This window comes from Alexandromys fortis, unplaced genomic scaffold, assembly GCF_014885135.2.
Source record: "Alexandromys fortis isolate MF-2015 unplaced genomic scaffold, M_Fortis_MF-2015_v1.1 scaffold_103, whole genome shotgun sequence".
Classification (NCBI taxonomy): domain Eukaryota; kingdom Metazoa; phylum Chordata; class Mammalia; order Rodentia; family Cricetidae; genus Alexandromys; species Alexandromys fortis.
In genome coordinates this window covers 2,738,562-2,764,855 of record NW_026067978.1, presented here as the reverse complement: position 1 = coordinate 2,764,855, position 26,294 = coordinate 2,738,562, and the positions used below count along the sequence as shown (strand labels likewise).

Genomic DNA, 26,294 nt, shown 5'->3' with positions numbered 1-26,294 from the left:
ATGGGGTGGGATGTGCAGGAGCTCTCTGGCCCCAGGGGCTCCACCGGGCCCATCAGGTGCACGCATCATACTCACGTAGTTTAGAAACGTGGCCACACGATTCCCAGTCCCTAAACGCTTGAAAGCATCTTGCTCATCGCTCTATAAAATTAAGTGAGAGTGAACAAACGGGCCCAGCCCAGTACTTACATAGTTAAGAAACGTCGCTAACCTATTCCCCTCCGTTTTGAGGCCGCTGTCAAAAGGTCGCTGCAACAGACAACAACTTTTATCTAAGTTTGCAACTAACTTACCCACCAACCCAAAGGACTGGGACCCGAAGGGGCAGGGGGATGGTAAGTGTGCCTTCCATAGAACAGCTGGGACATGGGACAAGGCTACCAAACATTCCCTACATCAACAGAAAACAGCCAGGCTTCACTGGGCCCTGCATGTGCTTCACCAACAACATAGTCTTCCCCTGGTGAGGTGGAAGGTGGAGGAGGGATGGCGTGAAAGCTGAAACGCTTCTAGAAGCTCTAACCTTGTCAAACCAGCCAGGGCAGAGCCCGTCAAAACTACTAGTGATTGAGGGCTTACCCTAGAGAAGTCAAAGTGTGGTTCGTACTGTCCTCCCATCCCGTAGTTTGCGACCTGATGAGAGATTACAGCATTGACTTTGTCAGCAGTAAGACCAGCCCCACAGCCGCCCAACTCTATGGAAACCATCTCCCTGGGCCTGAAAACAACCCCCAACTTGTGTGTGTATGTACTATGCGTGTGTGGTATATGTATATGGTGGCGTGTGTGCACGCAGAGGCCAGAAGAGAAGGCTGTGTGTGTCCTGCTCCATCACGTTCTACCTTATTCCCTTGAGACAATGAACCTGGAGCTAGGCTGCCACCCTGCAAGCCTGTGGGTGACAGTAAAATGCTTAACCACGCTCAGCTTTTAGTATGGACGCTGGAAATGTGAACTCAAGGCGCAGGTGAGTACATATTTGCTCCGGAGATGGTGGTCCTGTCTTTGGAGGATGGAATCTTTGGGACCTAGCTGGCATAATTAGACCACTGGGTGTGAGCCATGAAGGTTTTATCTGCTGGTGGCTCTGGCCAACCCAAGCCCTCTGGTTTCTGATTCGGCAAGATGTGAACAAGCTGTATTACAAGTTCCGGCTGTGGAGCCTCCCCACCGTGATGGACTAAAATGTGAGCCAAAGCAGACCTCTCTTCCATCAGTTTGCTTCTGTTGGGTCCTCTGATGAGAAGAGTAACTAACAGTGTAGGTGCCTGCTCAGACAGCCTGGGAACCTGGGAGACCACCCAGCCCAACAGAACCCCTCCCAACTTCTCTGGCCCCAGGACCAGCCTACCTGCAATAGTTCTGCAGTCTTCACGGTCAACCCTGTGATATGCTGCATCCGACGGTTGACGCGGGCCACAACAGGGTCATCATCCTCCTCTAGCCAGGAGCTGCGCAAAGAAAAGAGCAAAGATGGAAGGCATGGGCAGGCTTACGTGAGTCCTCTGGCCCCTTCCCAGGCAAGGCCAGCTAGTGGGCAACACAGGGTGACTGTCCTGGAGAGAGAAGGTGCAGCAAGCAGGACAAGCCGGCATCAGCCCTCTTCTGCCTCCTTGCCGGGAAGCTCCGGAGTTGGGCTTGAGTGGCTGTCCCCCACCCCACCCCACAACTACCTCTGCTCACCTTTTGGAAACTCTGTAGCTGGCAACAGTGAGGACACCTGTCTTGGGGTCACGAACAGTAGCTCGTGCGAGCTAAAAGAAAGAGGATGGAGTTATCCTTTTTGGTTTTGGGTGTTTTCCCAGAGAAACTGAGACCAGATGGGCCAGCCACATCAGTGGGAAAACAGCTGCAGAAAGTAGTTCTAGCTGATGTCCCATGATACTCCAGTCCAGTCTCCACTTCCCTCTGTGCAATGAGGCCTGGCCACACCCTCCTTGCTCATTACCCACCCCTCTGCTACCCAGGTCTATGCTGCCAGCACTGTTATCCCTATGAGTTCTGCTTGGTCTGTACATGATTTCTCCAAGCATGGCCTTTCTTGACAGGCCCACAGCACACTGCCTGAGCATGTGATTCCACCATACTCAGACCGGGCCATCTCTGAGTCTCAACCCGAGGCTTCTGTTGACATGGTCAAGTTTTCCCATCCTTCTGCCAAGAAGCTACCCAAACGTGTCTGCTGTGCCTCCTGCCCTGCTTGGCTCCTACTGTGCAGCAAGGAAAATAGTTTGCAGTCTGTCTCGGCCCTCCCAGAGTCAACAGAGAAAACGGTAGGAATCTGATGTACATGAACTGCTGTGCAGAAGCCACCCGCAGTGGGCAACCACACACAAATATACACACACACACTCACACATACACATACAAACACACAAACACATACACACACACAAAGACATAACATACACACACAAACATACACACATACACAAACACACACACACACACACTTCCTCTACCTCATCTCCCCAGTCTCCATTTAAAGGCTCAATGGAACTTCCGGGAGGGGTATACTTGTCCACAGCAAGAGTACAGGTGCCTTCCTCGTGCATCACAGGATGCAGGCCCGGTACCGACAGGCATGTTCAGGCAGAAGTACAGGTGAACCCAACAGAACAGTGCTGACGCTTACTTCCAATAACTGTCTGATTGGTGTCGACTCTGTGCCAGGTGCTATGCTGAGAGACCGAGACATGACCCCTGCCTTCACAGAACTTGGTCAAGTGGAGACGGTAGAAAACGGGCCACGTAAGTAAGCATGGGTGAGCTTACTGTCCTGTGGGAACGCAGCCAAAGGTGGCAGCAGCTTGGGTACTGCTGAGAGCTGGGATTTTTCTGAGACCCTCATGTGTGGAGAAGGAATGTAGCTCCTTGTCTGATCCTTAGCAGATACAGTAATGGCCCGGGGCAAAGGTCCAAAGGGAGCTGTAGCTTTGCGTCCTCAGAGCCAAACGCTGTGGGTATCAGTGCCAAGGCTGTGAACTCCTCTCTGATGCCCTTGGCCTTGAGATACCCTGTGTTCCCCTCGTGTGACACTGCTTGGTTAGCTTTCTGATGACATTATCCCCTTGTATGCTAGTTCTTCAGTGGCACTGTCTCATGTCTCCCCGGGAAACAGTATTTAAGACGCTGAACTTCTTAATAAGCTTGCTTGGCGTGAGACATAGCTTGTTCAAGACCTCCTGAGCCCACCTGTTCTACCTTCTTTACCTCTGATCCTTCTTCCTCGGGACCCTGCCCTTGAAGAACAACCTGCTGGCCTAGGCTAGGGTACTGTGTGCATTATAGTGGCAGGGAAAGGGCACTGGTGCAGAGGCCCCGGATGAAAGGGCACTGGCTACAGGCTAAGGCTACTGATGCAGTGAGATGAGAAAAGGCCCGAGACAGAGACTGGGGTCTGCTGCCATCTTATGGTCACCCTGAAACAGGGACAGCCTTATGCAAGGGAGGGGCAGTCACAATGGAATATAAGGACTACTGTGCCACCTGATGGGCAGACCAGATGGGAAGACGACTAAAAAAAACCTGGAACATGGATCAGGGCAAGAGATGGCAGAGGCCTGGGACAGGAGGTGAAAGGAATGGAGAAGAAGAGCCATACCAGAAGTCTGGTCAGGAACTAAACTGACCCATCGCATCACTCTGGCTCATAACGCTCTAATATGAATATGGCCGCCAGTATACCCAAGAAAGGTGGTTTCCCAGGTTCCAATCTACGGTCCTTTTATTAGCCTAGTGGATGGCCATTCCCGCCTGATGACAGTCATTGCCACTAGACTGTGCAAACATCTGAGCCTTGGCATTGGCCTGGTGCCCAAAAAGACTTTGGGCAGCTGTGTTCTGCCCTGGGGACAGACGGGGCTATTTTGAAAGCAGACTGGGGACTCACAGACAGCTGCCAGGCATTCCCCGCAAGCCAAGCTAAGCTCGCTGGCCCCACTTCAAAGCCGGAATAGCATCTGTCTGCCCTGGCCTCCGGAAAGGAGAGGTCAGCTCATGATGGCCAATGTGTATGGTTTATCACGTGGCTCCTGTTAAAAGACCAGTTATCCCAACGCCAGCCACCTTCCACATCCCTGCCTCATGCATGCATGTGCACACAGAAAAACATTCCATGCCCTGGACTATGGCAGGTAAGGAATCTCTCAGATTTTGGTTTGTCAGTGCCTCTCTCAACTAGAAAACAGGAGAATAAGCTTTCTTCTCTGGAGGACTTTGGAACTGACCAAGGAAGTGAAATGAGGGGTCTTAGCTACAGTGCTCCATACACTAGACTGAACCTCGATTACACCCATGATACCAGCAACAGACCCTGTCTCCTGATGTGTGCTATGTCTTCAAACCAAGGCTGTTCCAAAGTGAGCTTTGGGGCCACTATAAGCACCTATCTGAGGTCTGCCCATGAGCAGAAGCTCCCAGCCACCTCAGTTACTTCAGTTCTACTACAAACAAAGCAAGAGAAGAGTCAGCTCATCCCTCCCTCCCAACTGCCTGTGATGGGAGAAAGCTGGGGCAATGACAGCTTCTCTTCGAAAAAGATTAAATGGGACCAATCATCTATGGGCTTGAAATCAAAGAATAATTGTAGCAACATGACAAACAAAAGCCAACAGTCGATGGTTATAGAGCAGGAAATGCCAGTTGGATTTCCATGATCCTCAGACACAAGACAAGGCTGTCCACTGCAAAGATGTTCTACAAGCTCCAGACATCTCAGCAATATGGTCAAGGCAAAGGAGCTCTAACTGTCAGGAAGGATAAAACATTTCCCTTGCTTGCAGATGACAATTCTGTCAAGATAACCCAAGAACACCAGCCAACAAAGTCAATAAGGAGGAACTTCTACCTCCACCACTGACCTACACAGGTCAGTTTCCTCAAGGGAAAATGAAGGAGGAACCAGAGTCTGCAACAGACAACCATTCATACAAATAGAACACTGGAGACAGGTCCTGCCACACCAAGCTCAGTAAACATGAGTTACCACTGGGAGAGATACTGCAAAAATCAACAGTTTGGCATATTAGGCTATAAACGTGGCTCAGCTAAGAGCACTGGGCTGGCACACAGAAGACCCCGGGTTCAATGGCTGCACTATATAAACCAGGTGTGACATTATACAGCTGTAATCCTAGCCCTCGGAGGTGGTAGCAGAAGGGTCAGAAGCTCTAGGTTATCCTTAGGTATATATAAAACAAGTCTGAAGCCAGCCTGAACTACATAAGACCCTACATAAAAAAATGGTAGTCGATAATTTAGCATATAACAGTGAACTAATATAGCAATACAACAAATTAAAATATTCCCAAGAAGAAAATTTACAAACTACAAACCAATGAGGAATAAGTTTAGTAAGAAATGTATTTAAATTGAAAATTTAAACATAAGTAAGTAAAGATGAAGACTATCCAGATCGTATGGATGCACACCCTCCTCTAAGTCAACAGTTCTCTGTGGTCTTTATCATCTCGTGGCAATCCTCACCCCTCACTGCCATCCTCGCCCCTCACTGCTGCCCTCGCCCCTCACTGCAGCCCTCACCCCTCACTGCAGCCCTCACCCCTCACTGCAGCCCTCACCCCTCACTGCCATCCTCGCCCCTCACTGTCATCCTTGCCCCTCACTGTCGTCCCCACCTCTCACTGCCGCCCTCACCCCTCACTACAGATCTCACCCCTCACTGCAGTCCTGATCTGGAACTCCACAGATCCCACTTTTCTGGGACTGTGCATTTCCTAAAAAGCAACCCATACACCAGCCCTTCAACCAGGTGAAATGTCATCTGTCACCGAGCTGCTCTGCTCCCAACATGACCTGCTATCATGTTCACACCTGTCCATCTGGTTCCCTGCTTTTTCTTCTCTTCAAGTTCATAAACCTACAATGTCAGTCGAAGTCCACATTAGCTATGGGCGAGAGTGAACTGGCGCACAGACAAGCCGCCCCACAGAAGCAGCAGGAGGGACTGTACCCCGCCTCACTCAGGGGCCCAGCAGGACCCACAGAGATACCTACTTTGGGCTTAGCGATTTCCTTGATCCTCTCGATTTCTTCATCCGACATCACGTCATAGTACCTGACGATGTGCGGGCTATCCCACTCATCCTCCTCTTTGAAGGGGGCGATGAGGAGCTGAGGCACCCTGTTACCATGGTGGTACCTACAGAAAAGCCTCTTCTGCCTCCAGGGCGTCTAGGGAGCACAGAATATAGGTCCTGAGCGGAGCGAGTCCTCACACTCAGCGTCAGTCCAGCTGTCTGCACAGGCTGGTTTCACCCTCCGTGGCCAAGGCTGTCTGTCTGTCCTCGGCTTCACCACAGAAGAAAACCAGAGTGGAAAGTGACCCCAAACAAACCATGCAGCTCCCCTTCTCCCCGAAGATCACCCCATTTCCACAATTCCTGCAGCAAAGGGCACCTCCTGACCCTTTCATGGAGATTTAAATAGGCCTGAAGCACTGTGGCTGGGGAGAAGCCTTTCCAGATGGAAAACAATCGGAAGCCAATCAGGGGGCACAGAAAAGGGGAGTGCCTCCTTCAATACTGAGCTGTGAGGATCAGTGGAACCCTGGGGCTCTCGGAAGCCAGGGACACGGACACCAAGCCCCAGCAAGTGCTGCCATTTTCACCACTGGGTCTTTATTGTCATTGACACCCTGGGGACCTGAGGCATATCTACACCCATCATTTCCCTCAAACCAATGAGCCAAACATTAGGTAGGCACACTGGGGTGAGTCGGGAGTACAGCAATGTCCTGGAGGATGGGAATTCTCCCTGGAGCATCCATGGAGACAATCTCCTGTCCTATGCATCAGAGAACCCCCCACCTCCCAGCCTCAGAAGATGCTGAGCAAAGTGCAAAGCGACAGTGGAACTTCCCATGCTGCCTGCCCAGAGCCAGCACCCAGATCCCCAGCCTGGCCACCCACCCTTTCCCAAGTCTCACCAGTTTGACGCCTTCCCCACGACACAGGCTCTCATACACATCCCTCTCGGGGAGGTAGTCCACGGGCCTCTCGTACAGATTTTCCTGGGTCGCTAGCCCAGCTTCTGTCTGATTAAACAATGGTTTTTCTCTTTCTTCCTCTAGCAGCCGCTCAAAGTACCTAAGATTCCCGCCAGCTCGTTCGTGGTTTGGGTCTAGAAAAAGTGAAATGTGTGGACAAGAAAACCACAAACATCTGTTAGGGTCGTTTACAGAAACTGTTCTGTGAGCCGCTCCTCTCCCAGCAGCCCGCTGGTAGGCTACACTCTGCTGGCTGCGGCACCTAACCGGGCTGCGTCAGCCAGCGCTTAAAAGTCAACAGGGGCTTTCTCATCCTGTCCAGTGATTAGGGAGATGTGTCATTAAAGTAAGGCACATTCAGCTAGTAACTAGGGGGTTAGGCAAAACTCAGAACTGTGGAACCTCCAGGAGATCCCCCTCCAGGAGATCCCTTGGAATCCCGCCTCCTTCTTGTGATTGGCTGTAGCTATTTAAAGCCATTCCCCAGAGTGCAGCCAGCAAGGGACACAAGCTGAGAGACTGTCAAAAAAGAAAATATAAATAAATAAATAAATATAGGAGGGCTACAAGGCAGGCCAGATGGCTCAGCAGGTAAAGGCGCTCACTGCGAAGCCTGACAACCTGAGTTCAAAGCCCAGGATCTGCACAGCGTACAAGGAGAGAACTGACTCCCTGGACTTGGCCCCGACCATACAGATGTACACTGTAGCACTTCTGTGTTCACCCGCTTACACAATCAACAAACAAAAACAATAAATAAATAAACTGTAATAAACTTTTATTTAGAAGTAGAAGAGCCAGAGTTCTGGAGGACAACACAGTATCTGGAGCAACAGCCACAGCAGGAATTCTACATCACTCCCCAGATAACAAAACTGAGGCTCAAGGAGGTCCAGTGACTCAAGATGAAACCATACAGAAGAGTCGGGTGTCCTGGCTCCCTGTCCAAAGCTCTTACTAACTCACATGACAGATTCTACAAAACCCTCTACCCACGTTGGTCTTGCGGGATGCTCAATTGCTAGCTGGCCTCACATGCAGGCTCCCTGGCAAACAGTGGCAGAGTTAAGTCTCCACTGCTTTGTGAAAGTCCAGACAATAACATTCCCACGTATTAGCAAAAGGTGTGATAAAGATACAGCACTTTGAGCCTTGTTCTGTCCCACATCACAAGACATACAGAGTACAAATGGCATGCTAAGTCCTACTTTAGACTTCGGGACACTAAGAGCTAGAATTACTGTCACTGCGGCCATCCAGAAGTACAGCTTGCTTCTCAATCTGTACTTTACATGGTGAAGGGTCTACCCTGCATAATGGTACAAGTGCCACAACACTAGGTTCTTATTTTTAAAAGTGCCACAGTACGCATGTATGTGCACATGCACTTACATACATATGCCCACGCACATGCATGAGCAACACACACATATACACACAAGGATGTCAAAGGCCTTTGAACACCCATCACCAGTGGAACATGGCCTAACAGGAAGGCTGTGGGTAAGGAGTTAGTCGGCAGTTGGCAAGGCAGTTGAAATCACTAAGACATACTCATCCCTGCGCAGGTGACAATCCAACCGATTTAGTTCTAAGAGATGATCAAGCAGTGTGGCCAAAAGAGTCAAGTTCCCTTGCTAGGTCCAGTCCCTAACCTCCTTACCAAGAGAGAGCAGGCGGCGGGTAAGCTCCACAGCACGGTGCAGGTCCCCCAGCTGGAAGACAGCATAGCTCAGGTAGTCCAGCACCAGGGATTTTGTGATGGTGGCCTCCTCCCCAGCGTCGAGCTGCTTCAGCACCTGCTCCATCCACAGCACAGTATGGTAATAGTCTCCTTCATTGTAGGCTGAGCGGCCCATCCCGAAGCAGTCGTCCACACTCAGCATGGCCTGGTACTTTGTTCCTGTAGCAGGAATAGCAACAGTCAGGCTCGGAAATGCCTCTGGGCTAGGAAGGGAGACGCTCACTTTGGAGAAAGCCTGGGCCACTGAAAGGGGGACATTATTCAAGCAAAATTCCACCCCGACTTCACGCCACACACCATGAAATACCGCCAATATAGTGAGCATAAACAGGACAGTTTAGCTTAGGTTAGAGGTCAGAGTCAATCTCTAAGCCTCAGACTCCTTCTCTCAAGTAGAAGGGACTTTGTGACAGGGAGTCCAGGGATCCTACAAAGACACGGTCCTGAGGTCAGTGGGTATAGGTTCTGTAGGTCAAAATGAGAGCTGTGTGGAGGGCAGGTGGCCATGGAAGTCTAAAGAGCAGAAAACTTGGATGAATTTAAGAAAGGATTTCAGGTGACATGGAAGTCATGGATGAGGGCAGTCACAGGTAGGAAGTCTGAAAAAGGAAAGGACAGAGAAGGTTCAAAGTTAGACCTCAAGGGAACACAGATGAAGTAACATGAGAAGGGCAAGGGGAAGAAGAGACAGATAATGGGAACAGGTGACAGATGCCAATGTCGACAAGGAACCGAGGCTGCGATCCAGCAGGGATGTTGGAGCATCAGCTCAGCGGCCTTGTGCCTGATAGGACCTCTGCCGTGGAAAGTGGCCACAAAGATGGTTTCAACTTGAGGAACAGCAGCAGCTTTAGGGAGATGTGGAGCTTGAGATGGCAAGGACTATGTGTTCCTCAGGGGATAATGAGAAGGCAGCTCCCACGAAGAGGGCTAGGCACTCCCTGCAGCCACCCGAGGCTCCCTATTCACAGCTACCAGGCAAGGATGGCATGTTAGGACTGTTCGCGCATCCCTCCCTTCGCCCAAGATCTACAATGAGCGTCTTCCCAGGATGGCAGCTGCTGCAGAGACCAAGGTCTGTTAGTTCTGGTGGTCCAGAATCTGACAACATGGGACAGAAAGTCAGGAGAGTAAACATAAGATGGAATCATAGGCAGACCAAGCGTTGGGGGCTCATGGGACCGCTCTTTCTCCACAAGTCTCCATGGATCTCCACTGACTCTTTGGATGCAGGAATCTATTACAACAGGCTTAACACGGATAAGCAAGCTGTGCTCTGGACCTTGACAGAGCCAGATTGCTGCATCCCTACCAGTTGTACGACTCTGGACAATTCACCCAGCCTCAGCCTTAGTCCCCTAGCTAAAAGGATACGCTACCGACCCAGTCTATCTAAATAAAGACACCAAAACCGGTTTTAAAGGGCTGTGCCAAAAATCCACTGAGATGATATATGGGGATGTTGCCTCAGGATGTTAGAGATCAGCAGCTACAATCAACATGTCTTATGAATGCCAAGAATGTGAGGAATGACGTCCATAACTCAGCATCCTCCTCAGAAGGGAACTCGAGTGTCTGCTCCGTGACGGGGACAGCTAGGCTGAGCGCTTAAGGGCTAACAGACACGGAGGAGCCCACAACGGGTGAGGGTACCAGAGCCGAGAGATGGAAACGCTGGGAACAACAGGCAAGCTGGGAACAATGCCCCACCTATAGGGAGACTCTGGGGTCACTTCTGAAAGCTTAGTATTGAAGTCAAGTGGATAAATGTGTACTTAGGAGCAGAGAGAAAATTGTCCCGAGTGAGTTGGAGATATGCAAAGGGCCAAAGGGCATTAGAGAGACAGAATCCATAGACTTTACGATTGCAGCTTAGGCTGCCAATGGGCAGAGGTGCTTTCTGCTAAGAGAATAGGTAAGGACAGGTGGGAATTTCAGTTTGGCACCAATGAAGTTTATGCAATCCATGGAATGTCCAAGCAGAGATGTCTAGAGGTGCTCGCCTATCCTGGTTGGAGGCCCAGGAGACATGCCTTGACAAGGAACACAGACCTGCATGTCATCCATGTCGGGCAGCACATCAAGTGATGAAAACAGTGGGGCTCCCCTGAGGAAGGGGTTCAGAGCGAACAGTGGGTGAAGTTCTGGGGAGTAACTCGCTTTGCCCTCCGGCCCCATCCAGGACACTCAGGGGCCTGCTAACTGCAGAAGGGCACTGTCAATATACAGCTCCCTTCTCCCATCCACCAGGCCTCACAGCCATAAGACAAAAAGCTTCCCAGAATTACCTTCTCACTCTGGCCTCATGGTTGGGTCTGGACCAACACTGACTTAAGCAGGAATAAAGAGAACCCTCCTCCCCTTGTTAGCTCAGCAGAGTCATCCACACCAAGACCCTGGGCCTTGAGTAGCCAGCCACAGGACAACTAAGGAGGAAGACAGGTCCTACATCACCTGGGTCTCTCAGCGGTATTTCCCCTAGGCTCCCAAGAAGGGAGGTATTATTTAAATTATAATGAGGTCCAACTGAATTCTTGGGTTTATTGATCTCAAATAACCCCTTAGACCCAGTAAATCTATAATCACTAGCACTGGGCAGGAAACAGGCAAAAGGCCAATTAAAAAAAAATCAAAAACAGAGGAACGAATGGCCAGACATGTGAAAAGAAAAAAGGCAGAGATCAGCACCCCAGAATCCAGGACATCAGACAGAAAGAAACAATCCATGCCAGACGCTACAGCAAAATTAAAGGGTGTTATGCTTGTAATCCACCTGCTGGCTTTGCCGGCCCTGTGCTCCTGGTGACTTTGAAGAACAGGATCACAGATGAGACGGACAAAGGCACTGTGGGTTCAGGAGTATGTGAGAACCGGGGAGGGCAGCAGAGAAAATAAATCAAATCACTACCCAGAAGCCTCAGGAAAGAAGAAATGGACTCAAAAGAGCATTGGACCTAGAGAAGTATGAGCGATGAGCTACAGAGCCTTCTTGTGAGGTCGGGGGGAGGGGGAGGGAGAGAGAGAGAGAGAGAGAGAGAGAGAGAGAGAGCGAGCACAGGGAGAGGGGGACAAAAGAAATGGAGGACTAGGCAGGACTATATATGAACTCAAAGAGCCCAGAGAGGTAAAGACAGAATGGGAAGGGACAGAGACGGACTAGGGAGACATACAGGAGATGCAGTGGGTCTACAGACCAGCCGTGGACAGAAAGCAATGAGAGGCTCAGGGATGGGAAGCAGGTCTGCCAGCTGATGGGTGATTTTCTGGGAGCGGGATGCTGAGGGAGACTCCTGAGCAACAGCCTCAACTCTCTACCATGCTAGAGGAGAGATCTTGGCTAATACCTGAATCAAGACGTTGGGGAACGGGTTGAAGCATGGGAGACTGGCATCCAAAGGGAACCGGAAACCACCACCACCACCACCACCACAGACAGTGAGTTCCACCTAAGCCAGTCTGACCTGTCCTGACACTGAAGAGACGGAAGTAAACAAGGTGCCTCACCTGGAAGTTCCCCCCTGGAAATTGTGTCTGGGTCCAGTTTGTATGTGTCCTGAAGTCTCATCAGTGCTCTGGCGGCTCCGGACTCGTCCTCGTCGGTGGGGAAGAACTGCCGCTGCATGGAGAGGTTGGCCACAAAACCTTCCAAGTGACAGTGAGAAGAGAGGTCACTCTTGATCCCGGGGACAGAATTCTACCGGGGACCAGAGGCGGGTGCTAGAAGGTGTCTGGCTGGTGGGATTTCCCTGCCCCTTCCCTCAAAGGCTGTTGGTAGGCTGTAGGCTCAGTGATCGGGACACCTGCCTGGCAGGCATTTGGGAGCCAGCACCAAAATAAGAGTAGAAAAAACAACAATAAAGCGTTCTCCTTCTTCAGAGAGTCCTCCCAGGGGGCTCCTCCACAGAACTTCTTTCTTAGCCCTCCCTATGCTATTCACTTGGAACTAAAAGGTTCTGCACTTGGCTTAGCACTTGAGTCCAGAGTCAGAGTATAGGCTTGTGGTACCAAGACCACAGCCCAGAGCCTAGATAGATTTGACCGCTGAAGTAGCCCCAGGTGGCTTTTCTAGGACCTCAAGGCCTAGTCCCAGCGAGAGACATTCCTGATATTCTAGGACTCTGGGCCTTGCCATGCTAATGCTTCAGGCCTGAGAATCTGCCTAAGAACTGAGGACTGGGAGGGGAACGCCAACGAACTCCACTCCTGACCCCTTTCCAAGAGCAACAGCACCTGGTGCCACCCCTTCTCCACATGGCAAGTTAGGGCCCAGGGATAAAAAAGCTGCTACATTATCTTCTTCACAGCTATATGGTCAGGAACTCTGAAGATGCTAGCATCCACAAAAAAGAAGGAAAGCCTCATAGACAGCCACACTGTACTGTCAGGGTCCCCCCTTTTATGTCAGGGGCAAGCATCCAACATCAGAGACGAACATAAATCAGAGCTCTCTGGGCCTGTCCCATCATCTTCCAGGTAATCCTCGCTCCCAGCTGTTGATGGGAGGTGGCAGGGACGACAGGATCAGACAGCAGATCATCTGCGTCTGTAAGGGCTTCCTCGCCTACACCTCCTGCAAGCAGGAGGAACAGCCTGTTCTGAGCTGTTCTGAGCAGCAGGCCCAACCCAGGAAAGGGAGGGGAGGCGGGTCTGGGAAAGGCAGCGCTTTCTGGAGGCAGTGAGCTCACAGGCACAGCTCCAGCAGGGCGGAGCTCACCAAACCCTCCTGAGACTACCCAGCCCCCAGCCAAGCCCAACCCCAGCTGGTCACGTGGCTGGGACCAGTCTCAGTCAGAGAGACAGCTAGTCTGAAGTTAATCAGCACTCCCAGCTCCGAGAAGAGGCCCAGCCTGAGGCTGGGAATCCCGTGGCCCACCTCCAGCCCACCCTTCCATTACCAAGATCCTCTCCTCTGGATCACAGGAGCGTGTTCACACACAGAAAGCACTAGCCCAGAAAGAGCCTTTAGCAAATCCGTGCTCCGCCCTGGAAATACCATTTCTAGGAATTTAACTTAGAAAAATAACCGGAGGTCGACAGCAAGATACATGTAAAAGAGCTGAAAAATTGGACACAACCCAGGTGACTTGACCAGGCTTAGAGAATATCACTGTGACAGATGACTATCCAGCCGTAACAATCACGGCACAGGCACATTTAATGGCATCTGCAGAAGCTGGGAAACCCAGGACTGAGCACATATTTATGTTGAACCCACGCAGTCATGTTTTGTTGTAAAAGACACACATAGGAAAGAATTCAGATGACGTCTCTATTCCCCAGCTTGCCTCAGCCCCAACACGCAGCCCACCTGGCTCACACGTAAGCAGATTAATTCTTTTTGGTGGGTGTATGCATGGGTGGTGTTTGTAAATGCGTGTGTATGCATGATCGCATATGGGTGGGTGCACATGTATGCATGTGGATGTGCATGGAGGCCGTGGGCCTTCTTCAGTCTCCCTCTACTAACTCACTGAGGTAAGACCTCTCAGTTGAGCCCAGCGCTCACTGATCAGCTAGTCTAGCTAGCCACCTTGCCCTGGGAAATCTCTGCCTCTCGAGTGCTCGGATGATGCCAGACACACTTGCCTGGCTTTCCATGGCTTCTGGGGATCCAAACTTCAGCTCCCCTACTTGCACAGTGAGGGCTTTACCCACTGAGCCATCTCACAAGCCCGAGATTACAGGGTTTCTTAAATATTTTTTATATTTATTTATTTATTATGTATATAATATTCTGTCTACATGTATGCCTGCAGGCCAGAAGAGGGCACCAGACCTCATTACAGATGGTTGTGAGCCACCATGTGGTTGCTGGGAACTGAACTCAGGACCTTTGGAAGAGCAGGCAATGCTCTTAACCACTGAGCCATCTCTCCAGCCCCTCTTAAATATTTTTTAAAGTTTATGTGTATGAGTGAGTATTTTACCTGCATGTATGTTTGTGCATGCATGTATGCATGCATGTATTTATGCAAACATGTATGTATACTCACATATGCTGTGTATACATGTATGCATACCTGGTGCCTGCAGAGGTCAGAGGAGGGTGTCAGATTAACTGGGCTTGTAAATACAGATGGTTGTGAGCCACCATGTAGACGCTGGGGACCAAACTTGGTTCTTCTGCAAGAGCAGCCAGTGCTCTTAACCACTATGTAATCTCTCCATCCACCAAGATTATAATTTTAATGGTGCTTATCATGGAGCAGTTGGATTAAGCATCATGATTTTTATGTGATATACTTTGTGTTCCTGAAGTTTGTTATAAAAATATGTATTTCTGGAGCATAATTAGAAAATATCATTACCAGGAAACATTACAAAAGAACAGGAAGTGACTGTTAGACCATTTTTAAAACAAACCAACAAGGACAGCTCCAGGCAGAAGCAGACAGGCGCACAGACACAGCTGACAGCTGCTCACTGCCCCTCACCTGCGGCCGAGTCCTGCAGGACCAGGTCCCCCAGTGCAGGCCACTCTGTGTTCAAGCGCTTTACCAGCTTATAGGCATTCACGGGATGAGCCAGGTAGCCCTCGGGGTCGGCGGCTGACTTGCTGGTCAGGGTTTCCATTTTACTGGCCCAGCTGTAAAACCAAAGAGAAGAAAAAAAAAGACTACCACACCTACCCACACAGGCTGGTAATTTCCTTGGTGAGGCCCCAGAGCTCTTTCATCAAGAGATAATAAAACATGACTATAGTAACTTCCTAGATACTTCTAGCCCTTAATCTAGGTAAGAGCTGGGAACTCCAGTGTAAATTAAAATGTGTTAAGCAGAAAGGAAAAAGATGGTTGCTTCTTAGCCCGTAGACTCAGCAACTCCGGAGGACCAGCACAAGTTAACTGCAGGTCTGCTCCTCTGGGTCACCCTCTCAATGAATTCCTCTTACAGACCCTTGGACAGGCTGGGGACAGTGGAGCAGCAGGGAGACTCGGGGTGGGGTCTTAGGACACTGGACACCTCTTAATCTTGGAGAGCTTGGCTTCCTCCACAAGGATGTACTCCTTCAGAGACTGCACGAGGTCCTTCTCTGCATAAATCAGATCAGTCATGTGCCCTACAGGAGAGAAGCAAGGGCCAGTGAGAAATGGATGAGGAGTGGCCTGCCCCATATACCAGAGCAGAAATGAGTACCCCCAGGCAAGGGCATGTCAGTAAACTGGGAATCATAGAGACTGGTGGTTAAAGGTACCTAGTCACTCACATGGCATGACCCCAACTCCAGGAAGACAGATGCTGAGGCGGCAAGAGCATGCCTGGGCAAAGTGCGGGTGCACTGGGGAGGGGACTAACGGAGAAGTCCTAGCTTCATTTTCCCATCGTCACCTGGTTGGTCCTATCATAGGGGGATGGATACCCTAAGGGCTCATCAAATGCAAATCAGCTCTGAACTTCCAGTTGAGAAGGAGAGAATCTGGTCCTTGGGACAGAGAATGCCCACTGCTTAGACCACCCTCTCGCCAAGGACCAAGAAAGACCCAAAAGCTGCTTGCAGTCTGCACTTCCAGAAAGGAGGCCCAATTCAGAAAGCTGCCTTCCAAGACACACGTTCGTTCATCAGGATTGCGTGGAGGTGTGGGGGAGTAGAACCTTCGCCAGCCCCACCCTCCCTGGACTGAACCCTGAACGAGCCTCAGGCAGTGACATCCCCTAGCACTTAGCTGAGGGCTGCTTAGGTAAACTAGAGTTCGGTTGCCACGTACCAATAGAGGTGAAGAATTCTGCCTGCACCCGGCTCAGGACACCAAACCAGGACATCAGCAACACCAACACCTGGAGCTCCATGATGGGAAAGGGCAGTATCTGCAAGGCATTCAGGGACAGTCATCAGAGGGACACGGTGGAAAGAGCACCTTCAGCTGGACATGGCTGGGACATGCCTGTAACCTCAGCACTCAAGAGACGGTGTGAGGAAGAACAAAGTTCAAGGCTGCCTGGGCTACATAGCAAGACCCTGTACTGGGGTGGGGACAATGTATATGAGAGGACACATTCATATACGCTGTGCACATACATACACATACCCTCAAGTATATCACTAAATAAGGTATTCAAGATTGCCCAAGGGAGGGGTCACAACATGGAACTAGGGCTATGTGCTCAATTCTGGCCCCTGCCTGGGTTTTGTTTTCCTTTTTAGAAACAAGGTCTCACTATGGATACCAAGATGGCCTAGAACTCAATAAGCCTCCTGCCTCAGCCTTCCAATCACTAAGATTACAAGTGTGCACACCCGGCTTCCTTTCTAATACATATGCCACGAGAGTGTCAAGAGCCACACATAAGACGGTCCAATGCAGACAGTTTGTTCCTAGGACATCAAGATCATGGGGATCTCCTAGGGGAAGAAGCAGCTCTGCAGGGCCACTCTCCCAAAACCACTGATGCAGGTCATACCATCCAGAATGTGACAACGTGCCTCCGACAGGGACCTCCCTTTGCACTTGAACTGAGGGCTGCCCAAAGAGGTAAGAGTCCTATTACCACATATCAATAGAGGTGAAGAATTCAAGGACCTGAATCCTGTCCACAAGAAAGTGACAGAACAGAACAGACAATGACAAAGAGAGCTGAGATAGTATGACGCAGGGGGCCAAGCCAAGTTGAAGTGTACAAAAGGCCGTCAACAGAAGAAGAGGAAAACTGACTTCTGCCCGTCTGCCCCCGCTGTAGAGAGCACTTCTGAACAGACGTGGGTCTTCCTGTAGTGGGGATCGAGACAGACACCTTCCCTGGCCACTCCCTACCCATTCGCAAACATTTACTTATACCCCAGCGATTCCAGGCACCAAGCTAGATGCTCAGGATACAAAGGTGGATCAGTCACACACAGTCACAACACTGGGGCCGGGCTGCTGACATGAGTGAGAGGCCAGGCACTGCCTTCTCAGCCATCTAGAAACAGACAGAGTTCTGAGGGACCCAGCAGCAACCTGGAGCAAGCTTCACTGGCGGCTGGCCTAAGTACACAGTGGAGGCTTCAGACATGCTCCCCCATCTAAGCCACACAGCCCGGAACATGCTGGAAAGCCAGCACCCTGCTGAACCCTTGTTCTGCCTATCCCTTCTCCTCGCGTTTCAACTCAGCCAAGTCTCTGAAACGGCTCAGATGGAAATTTACTCTAAAAAGAAAGCAAAGGAAATAAATGAGACAAAATGCCCAAAACTATGTAGGAAAATCTCCAGGTTAGGAGGATCTCTGATGTGGGGGCCAACCAACTACCCCTCAAAGTGGAGGTGAAAAGAGAGCAGAGTTCAGGCAGGAGACCAGACCAGACCTGGATGAAGCTGGGGAGCTCAATGCACCTCCCAGCTGTGTGGCCAGTTCCAGCGCATACCTAGTCAGAAATTGGGCAGCAGACTCAGGAAAGGGGGTAAGCCTTTTCATTCCTTCCAAATACCACCCACAGTTCATACCTTACAGCGACTGAGAGAAAGCAGCCAGGTCTCTTTATTACACGAGGGCCAGCTGTCATTTCTCTGGAATGTGCTGCCTGGCTGAGACGAGCCCATCCACAGATCCCAGCCTGGAGACACAGCCTCAGAGAGTCACACATGCGCTTTAGGAAGCGACTTACCAAGAGCCTTCCCAGTCCCTTCTGGCTGGGGAGAGGAGTAGGAAAACTCGGCTAGCCAGAGAACTGGGTGCCCCAAGGCACCATTCTAATCAGGGCCATCTGCTCATTTCTTCTGACCCCAGGATCCCTGAGCTCAAAAGGCTTATTGTAAAAGGTCACCTAACTGGGATCAGGTGAAGAAGATGCTCTTATCCAAGAGCAACTGCGCTCTACACTGTGGGGAATGTCAACTCCGGCCTCATAGCTACACCCAGCACTCACCCAGGACAGAGAAAGTGGGAATATGTGAGTCTGCCCAGGGCCGGCGCTGTCAAAAGCTTCCCCAGGAGCCCTCAGAAATCCACAAAGAATAAACAATACAGGAGGTGGTCATGGTCAAATCCCTTTTTATGAAAACACAGCACCAAATAACACTGCTGAGTTTTATGATCCACACCTCAGGGCTTGGAATAATGTCTGCCCTGTAGCAAGCACCCAGGGAAAAGCATCATGAATTTGTTTAGATGAAGAAACCGCAACTAAAGAGTTTACACTCTGTATAGCACATTAACATAGACTATGTAACAATAAACACTCTGTGGCCATCAGCATGGAATGATCAAAGCAGAGTGACAAGGGCCAGCCCTCAATAATCCTTACTGTATGTTCCATTTTTTGAAAGGAAAAAAAATGATGTATGCATACATATAAAAAAGAATCATACCATAACTGTATCTCGGTGAAGTGATTTTATTTTTCTTTTTATGTTTGTTTTCCTGATCTTTCTACAAGAAATCCTACTAGAATTAAAAAGGTACATATTTTTGTGATATGTTAAATATGCATAGGAAACAAAGTAGGCCCTTCTCAACTGAACTCCAAAGGGGCCTAGGCAGTGCCGGTGTCTGGGCCCCTGTAGGGAGGTCTCGCAAAACCTGCCAATGTCCCAGCGACAGCAATTCACCCACCAGGCGGCTGGCACCGTTTCTCGGCATGGTGATTCCAAGACATACAACCTGAGCTCCTGCAGCGAGCCTGCTCTTTGGAAAGTGCATTTATAACCTGGCCAAGTAGCCATGGAAAGATGTTTCCAGCTGCAAACCGGCAGCGTCCTCAGCTTCTCCCCTTACCTCATCGGGGAGGACCCTCTGCCAAGCTCTCAGCTGCCGTCCAAATGCTGCTACATCTTGAGTTTTAACAAAGCACTTAACAGCCCAGAGACAGAACATGAGTTTGCAAAGAGGTCTTGCCTGGCACTAGGCAAAAATGCTGTTTGCCTTCAGTAAAGGAATAACCTCCCCCGAACAAGGCTCTTCAACCCCCTTTCCCACCATGGCCTAGCCTGCCATACAGCGGCTAACGCTATACTGGCAGAGCCGAGAGGACCCAGGTACTCAACCAAGGAGGAGCTAGGCACAGGCTCCAAGAAGTCACACCACTGAAGCACGTGGCTGTCCACACAGGCTCAGAAGTGCACCCAAGTCTCATTGCCAGACACCGTGCCTCAGGCATCACCCTGATCATCCTCTAGCGTACTTCTTATCCATGCAGGTCCCACCTGCTCTGACCTCTTCACCTCTGGATGGGCTTCTCTCCAACTCTATTCTACCAAGTAGCCAGCAAGGCTTGCTGAAACCCTCCCTTTGGTTCCTACTGCCAGATAAGATACAGTACAAAACCCTTGCCCAACGGGCCCTTGTAGCTCCATGACCTGGCGCTGCTACCCTCTCCTGCCCACTGCACTACCTCAGACTCAAACCTTCAACGACTTCAGTATTTACCTCCAACAAGATACTTGTGAAAGCCAGATCTCTGCTCAGTGAAGCCAAGTGTTCTCCCGTCTCCCGAGAGTCCCCTCGAGTCCCATTTCTCAGTATCCATTTAAGAAAGCAAGTAAAACCGTCAGTAACCGAACTCTGACCTTAGATCTTCGTCCCACTGCTGCCGTCAGGGGTGGAAGCTCACCAGGCTTGACAGGAATGCCTGTGTCAGGTACAGTACATTTGTCCTTACATCATCTCTAGTCAGTACATGAATGCTGGGAGCCATCAAAACCATCACCTCCTGCAGCAGCAGAGAAGCTGCCAAGGTCCGCTTGCCAACACTTAGCTGGGTTCCCATCTGGGCCTCAACAGATGGTCTAATGGTCTAGTTGAACTTAACTCATGCATAAAAAAAAAAGCATCATCCATGCTGCCCCATGCCCTAGGATCCGAACCTTCTACTCTGCCTTAGCCAGGCAGAAGATACTGTTGACCCAAGCCAGATGCTCTGGTTCCTCCCACTGCCTCCTGACTAGGCTCCCAAGTGGCTACAGAAGGACCACGCTGAGGAGTGAGGAAGAGTTAACTTCTCTTGAGGCAACTCTGGCTGATGAAGGATAAAATACAAGAGGGAGCCAGCAGGTACTTCCTCCAAATACCTTCTGTAAGAAACCGTCCACAGGCATGGAGTCCCCACGGAGGTTCTACACAGAAACAGGCCCGAAATGGCGGAGGAGCTAGCAGACCTCCATTGAGCAGGACCAGCTTGCTAAGGTACCTCCTCATTGTTTCCCCTTCGTCTCTCCTTTCCCCTCACCCTGGCTGCCCTGCAATAGACTTTTCAATAAGCACTAAGCACTTAAGCTCTGCCTCCGGCTCTGCTTTCTGGGAACCTAGTCTAAGATAACCATGGTTTATGTTTCCAGAGATCTTTCATTTCTACCATCTAATTCTCACAAAAACCTTGTAAGCCAGATAATCATCTCCGCTTCAGCTACAATACTCCCGCCTGGTCCGCAGAGGAGACATTCCAAGAAACCCGGTGCATGAAACCACAGATAGTATCGAACCCTGTGTATGCTGCTTTCTCTGTGAGCACATACCTATGATGAAATTGAATTTGCGAATTAGACACAATGAGAAATTATCAACAGAACGGAATAGAATGGTTATAACAAGTTACTGAAACGAAGCTGCCAGCGTGGCTACTCTTGCACCCTGGGGCCCACTATTTAAAAGGTTACCTGAGCGCAAGCAGTGTTAATACCATGCAGTCAACCTGATAAGCAGGTGGCTACAAAGGATGGCGAGTCTAACAATGGGCAGTGTACACAGCAGGGATACACTAGACGAAGCAACGATAGCCTGTGAAAACCAGAACGGAGGGACGCGGATTCCATCACAGAACTCGGGCGGGCTCACAGTTGTTTATTTCTATGATTTTCCAATAAACATGTTGAGTGTGGATGATGAAAGCTAAAGAAAGTGAAATCAGGACTAAGGAGGGACCTAGTGTATAAGACGTGAGAAAGATCGCTACGGAGGGAGGGCTCCCCATACACCTGACACACGTTCGCAAGCTAAGCCCCCCAACGAAGCCCCCTTCTGCTAGCCACGACCATCCAGTCTCACATGTGTCCCTTCATGGGACATGTGACTTCCTGAAATTGGGAAATCATATTCTACTCAGGTTGAAGACTTTCTCACGGAGCGCTCAAAGATTCACAAATAGTCCATGACATCCCTAGTTGGAGCCCATTAGAAAAAGGAGAGCCCATGGATAAAAAAAAAAAATAACAACAGTTCCCTGAATTCAAGTGGGCAGTCATTTCAACTGGGCACATTATGCATTATCAGTCAACCCAGTTTTGACACCCAAGGAACAGGTAGGTACACCTGCCCTGGGGTAGGAAAGACCCAGAGTTAAATTCTCGCTGGCTTTGTGACCTTGGTCAAGCCCTAGACTTCCTGATCCTCCTGCACAGGAACTGAATTGGATGACAGGTGTCAGCAAGCTGCCAACCATTGGGCTGATTTTGACCAATCGTCGGCACCAAGAGAATCACAGGAACATGAGGGGGGCTGAAGTGGGCATTTGCTCAGCCCAAGTTAGTCGCCCTTGGAAGGAGGAAGGTCCATGAGGAGGCAGTGAAGATGCAAGAAACGAGGAAACAGCGGAAGGTGAGTGATGCCCGCATCCCAGGAACGCCAGCAGAGACGACATATTCTAGACAGACTGGAATCAGGTGTCACAAAGTACTCAATACTCAGAGGTGACCCTGGAATTGTCTTGTCACAGACCCTAAAGCCCACCAAGGTCAGTTCCCCGGCAAAAGGCCAGGAGCGCAACCAATACTCCAAAATCTCCTAGACCTCTGTGCTTCTGACCTGTGCATTCCAGGCTCCTACAAGCACAAGCCTTGGGGATTCCACCCCACCCTGGCTCCCAGGAGAGCCAGGTACAGATCAGGCACTTCCCAAGAAGTCTGGAGAAGAGGCTGGCCTGGACCAGGCTCACACAGTCCTACCAGAGCCAGGGAATCACTATCAACTTAATCCTCTGCCCTGCCGTGGTCTTAGCTGAACAAAACCCCTCTTCTCTAAGATGTCCAGTCCAGACCTTCTCGTCCTGCTCTGCTCTCACTGAGAAGAAAAACTGTCTGTCTATCCCTCATTTCATGTCCCCAGCACAAAACCCACAGACTACAGGACTCCATGGTCCCCTTCACTCTGGGAGAGGATGGTGGCCCGCCGTCAGGCACTTCACAGGTCTAAATGACTAGATTTGAATGGCATTTTCAAAGCTGAGCTCTTCTTGCAGTATTCGGCTTGTCTTCACGTGCCGGCATTACTGCGTCTGCTGCCAACCTCCATCTGCATAAAATTAAGCTCTTGACGGATCCCAGAAGCCAGGGACACACCCCCCAGGCCTCTGCACACTATCAGCCAGCGTGGCCATAAGTTAGCCAAGGCCTTTCGTCCAGCCTCAAACCATCCCGAGGATGTGGGAGGGCACACTCAAAAAGGGAAGCTTTCTCAGGAGATGAGGAAATCCTCAATTCCCTCTCTCCATTCGTTCCTCAGACTTGTGTGTACTCAGTCTCCCTCTGATGAGCACCCATGTACAGGGCTCCTCCCTGGCCGAGGCTGGTTGCCAGTGCTTAAGAGCAACCTCAGAGAGATTAGGAGCTGCCTATGGGGGAAAAAATGCCTCCTCCACCTCCTCTTCTCCCTTATTCTAGTTAGCCAGGCACGTTCTAGCCAGATACCAGGCACACACTATTCAAGGAATGGCCCACAATCCATTGTGGGCCACCCAATCTGTAGATAAGTAAGCCACTCTCCGCATCACCTCGCAGCAGAGCCTGTGACAAGGAATACCAAAGGCCACATACAATGCTTCCTTCAGTTGAGTGGTCACCGTATCTGCCTGATGAGCTCTCCAAGTACTAAGGAGGGTTAGTATGACAGAATCTTCGGGATAAGGCCTCCAGCCAACTCCATCCTTGCAACGTGGCTTCACTGGCTGGGCCACACAGTGGACAAGCTGGACTGTGTGAGAACAAGAAGGCCCCAGAAGGAAAGAATCCAGAGGTCAAACATCCTGTGCATGGAGAGGAGCCGAGAGGCCCGGCCTTGGGGCAAAAAAAAAACCCATAGTGACAGACTGTACCTTGGACACTTCCAAGGCAGATGAGGTACAAGGTAAAGGAAATCCCCATCAATTTAACAGAGAACTCAACCATGGATTGTTACAGGTGTGATATAAACTCAGAACAAGCAACAGATTGCAAAAGTGCCCTACATTCTGAGCTAGACAAAGCTTAGGACATTTTAGGGTGCCAAAAGCTACAAAGTGGTGCACCCAGACCCTGCCCTTCGGTCGTCCCGTCCATCAGGAGGACCAGGTGGTCTGCACAAGGCTTAAAGTGAGATTCTGCAGGGGGAGGAGGCCACCTCAGAGGAAACTCAATGACCTCTCCGACAGCATAGGAAATATCACATTAGAACACAGATGACAGAAGCACCCACCTGTACTTCCCAGTGACAACAGGGGACAGAAAGTGCTCTTGACCCATGCTCAACGAACTTCTCCACGCACAGGTTTCTCACTCCTTGGTGGTTGGGGCTCTTGAACAACTCTTCCCTAATTGGCCCGTTCCCCATCACCTTGCCTCCACTAGAGTATCGCAAAGATGATACTGGCCCAAGTTTGTGGCCACTCTGGGTGTTTCCTAAGAAGTGACCACTCCAGTCCACGGAAGCTCCTGCCCCCTGTCCTGAGGCATTCAGACATCTGCCAAGTCCACACCGTCCAAGCTCCCTAGCAACCCAGTACTTACCTTGCTGCTCCTCTAGACCTGAACTTTCTGAGTCTTTCCTCTGCCTGCCTGTCTTCGCAGTCTCCAGGCACACTGAAGCTGTTTGTTGAATCAGTCAGTCACCACGGGTCTCCTCAACTACCTAGGGAAAACATCTGAGGTTCGACAGGGATGTCTGACAGAGAGGAGGAGGCTTTCTGATATAACAGTCCATAAAAGTAGCGGCACCAAGCTAGTCCCTGTTAGGCTTGGGAGCCAGAGGAGCAGGTCTCCCTCATCCTAAGCAGTGGCCCCTCTGGGGCCAGGCAGGCGCCTCCGCTTTAGATTGGGGGCGACTCTGGGGTCAGGCCGCCTCTTCCCGGGATCCTGACCCCACAGGCTAGCCAAGTGTCCGGCCCGGCCGAGCCGCACCGGCAGGAAGGGCGCCGCCGACCTCACCGCCCTGACCCTGGGAAGGGACACGGGCGGGACAGGAACCGAGGCGGGTGAAGAATCAGGGCGCTGGGCGTGGGGCGCGGGGCTGCGTGATCCCGGATTCAGCTCCCGGCTCCGCGCAGGACAGGTCGCACAGCCTGGCCACCCCAACCCGAGCCCAGCACCGCAGACGACCCCGCAGAACCGCGCTCACCTGGACACGCGCAGCAGCCGGCGTTTCTAGAACCTCCCGCGGCGTCGCCCCGGCGCGCTCGGCTCCTCCCTCGTCCGAGGCTCCACCCGCTTGAGCCTCCGCCACGTCCCCCCCCCCCCCCCCCCCCCCCCCCCCCCCCCCCCCCCCCCCCCCCCCCCCCCCCCCCCCCCCCCCCCGCCCGCCCCCCCCCCCCCCCCCCCCCCCCCCCCCCCCCCCCCCCCCCCCCCGCCTGGGCCTGGCTCGGAGCCACTGGAGCCTCGGGGAAGGCCCGAGCCGCTCGCCACGCGCTGCACGTATGCGGTGCCCGCCTCCCTGCACCTCGTGGGACCCCGCACGACGAGCGGCATACCCCATGCCAGCCATCCCAGGGGCCTGACGCCTGCCCTCGTCCTCTGTGGTCCTACCTCCCCCACATCCAGCACAACCGGCAGATTGCTGGAGGCTGCCGTCATTGAGGACGGGAACTGAGTGTCCCAGGAGACTTGAGGAAGAATGGTCTGGGGTGCGCTCAGGGCAGGTGACCCATCCCCAAAGCCTAACTGCTTCTCTGAAGGGCTTAGGCTGGCCCTGCTAGGACTCTTCTGGACAGGTGAGGAGAAGTTGCCAAAGCCTGGAGCATCCTGGGGCCGACCTATGGTTTATCACACAAGCCAAAGAGATTGGACTCCTCAGCCAGCCCCCCCCCCCCCCGGGCCTGAGAGACAGACAGCCAAGAAGAAAGGGAAGCAGCCTACCTTAGTCAGAACTAAAGGATGCCCTGGCGGCTGAGCAGGTTCCCACGCCTGCCCTGTGAGCTTGCCTCTCCATGAATGAGAAGCAGTCTGAGAATCTCATCAGGGAGCAGAGCTCAGAACGGAGATGCCCAGCCTGTGGGACTGCATCTGGAGCCGGGTGTGGATTCCCTATAATGGCAAGGGCCAGGCGGATAGCCTAGACTGGGAAAGACAGACACACAAAAACACAACTCAGAAAATACCACTCAGCCACTGTCGGTGTCTGTGTTAGCCACCAGCCAGAACTCGGATGAAACCAAACACAAACCTTCCTGCATCTGCTACGCCTCAGAAAGTAGTCTGCCCAGAACTTCCCATGCTTTCCCGATTCTCTCTTCGGACATCACCCTCCTCCTTTCCATGGGATCTTTCCCATTGGCCTATAAATACCTTCAAACCATGGCTGTGGAAACATAACCCTCAAATCACCCTACCACCTACTGTGCGTCTCTCTGCAGCCAAGCCAGCAGGCAAAAGCCCTCTTTTTGACCTCTC

General features: G+C 51.4%; 1 protein-coding gene across 3 annotated transcripts in view; it reads right to left on the bottom strand.

The window, feature by feature from the left end:
• Positions 1-25,118, bottom strand: part of P4ha2 (prolyl 4-hydroxylase subunit alpha 2) — a 29,976-nt gene extending 4,858 nt beyond the window's left edge. Inside the window, exons 1-14 of one of the 3 annotated variants that reach the window (XM_050157691.1) lie at positions 25,027-25,118; positions 24,420-24,540; positions 16,460-16,559; positions 15,717-15,813; positions 15,188-15,339; positions 12,258-12,395; positions 8,673-8,912; positions 6,950-7,143; positions 6,019-6,195; positions 1,684-1,754; positions 1,352-1,451; positions 580-633; positions 190-249; positions 76-141 (exon numbers count right to left, since the gene is read on the bottom strand). In XM_050157691.1, coding sequence (XP_050013648.1) covers positions 76-141; positions 190-249; positions 580-633; positions 1,352-1,451; positions 1,684-1,754; positions 6,019-6,195; positions 6,950-7,143; positions 8,673-8,912; positions 12,258-12,395; positions 15,188-15,339; positions 15,717-15,813; positions 16,460-16,541 — 1,431 coding nt within the window. In that variant the 5' untranslated portion in view covers positions 16,542-16,559; positions 24,420-24,540; positions 25,027-25,118. The remainder of the gene's footprint in view (positions 1-75; positions 142-189; positions 250-579; positions 634-1,351; positions 1,452-1,683; positions 1,755-6,018; positions 6,196-6,949; positions 7,144-8,672; positions 8,913-12,257; positions 12,396-15,187; positions 15,340-15,716; positions 15,814-16,459; positions 16,560-24,419; positions 24,541-25,026) is intronic. The other 2 variants (XM_050157690.1, XM_050157689.1) reach the window with 2 other exon arrangements.
• Between the last annotated feature and the right edge of the window lie 1,176 nt (positions 25,119-26,294).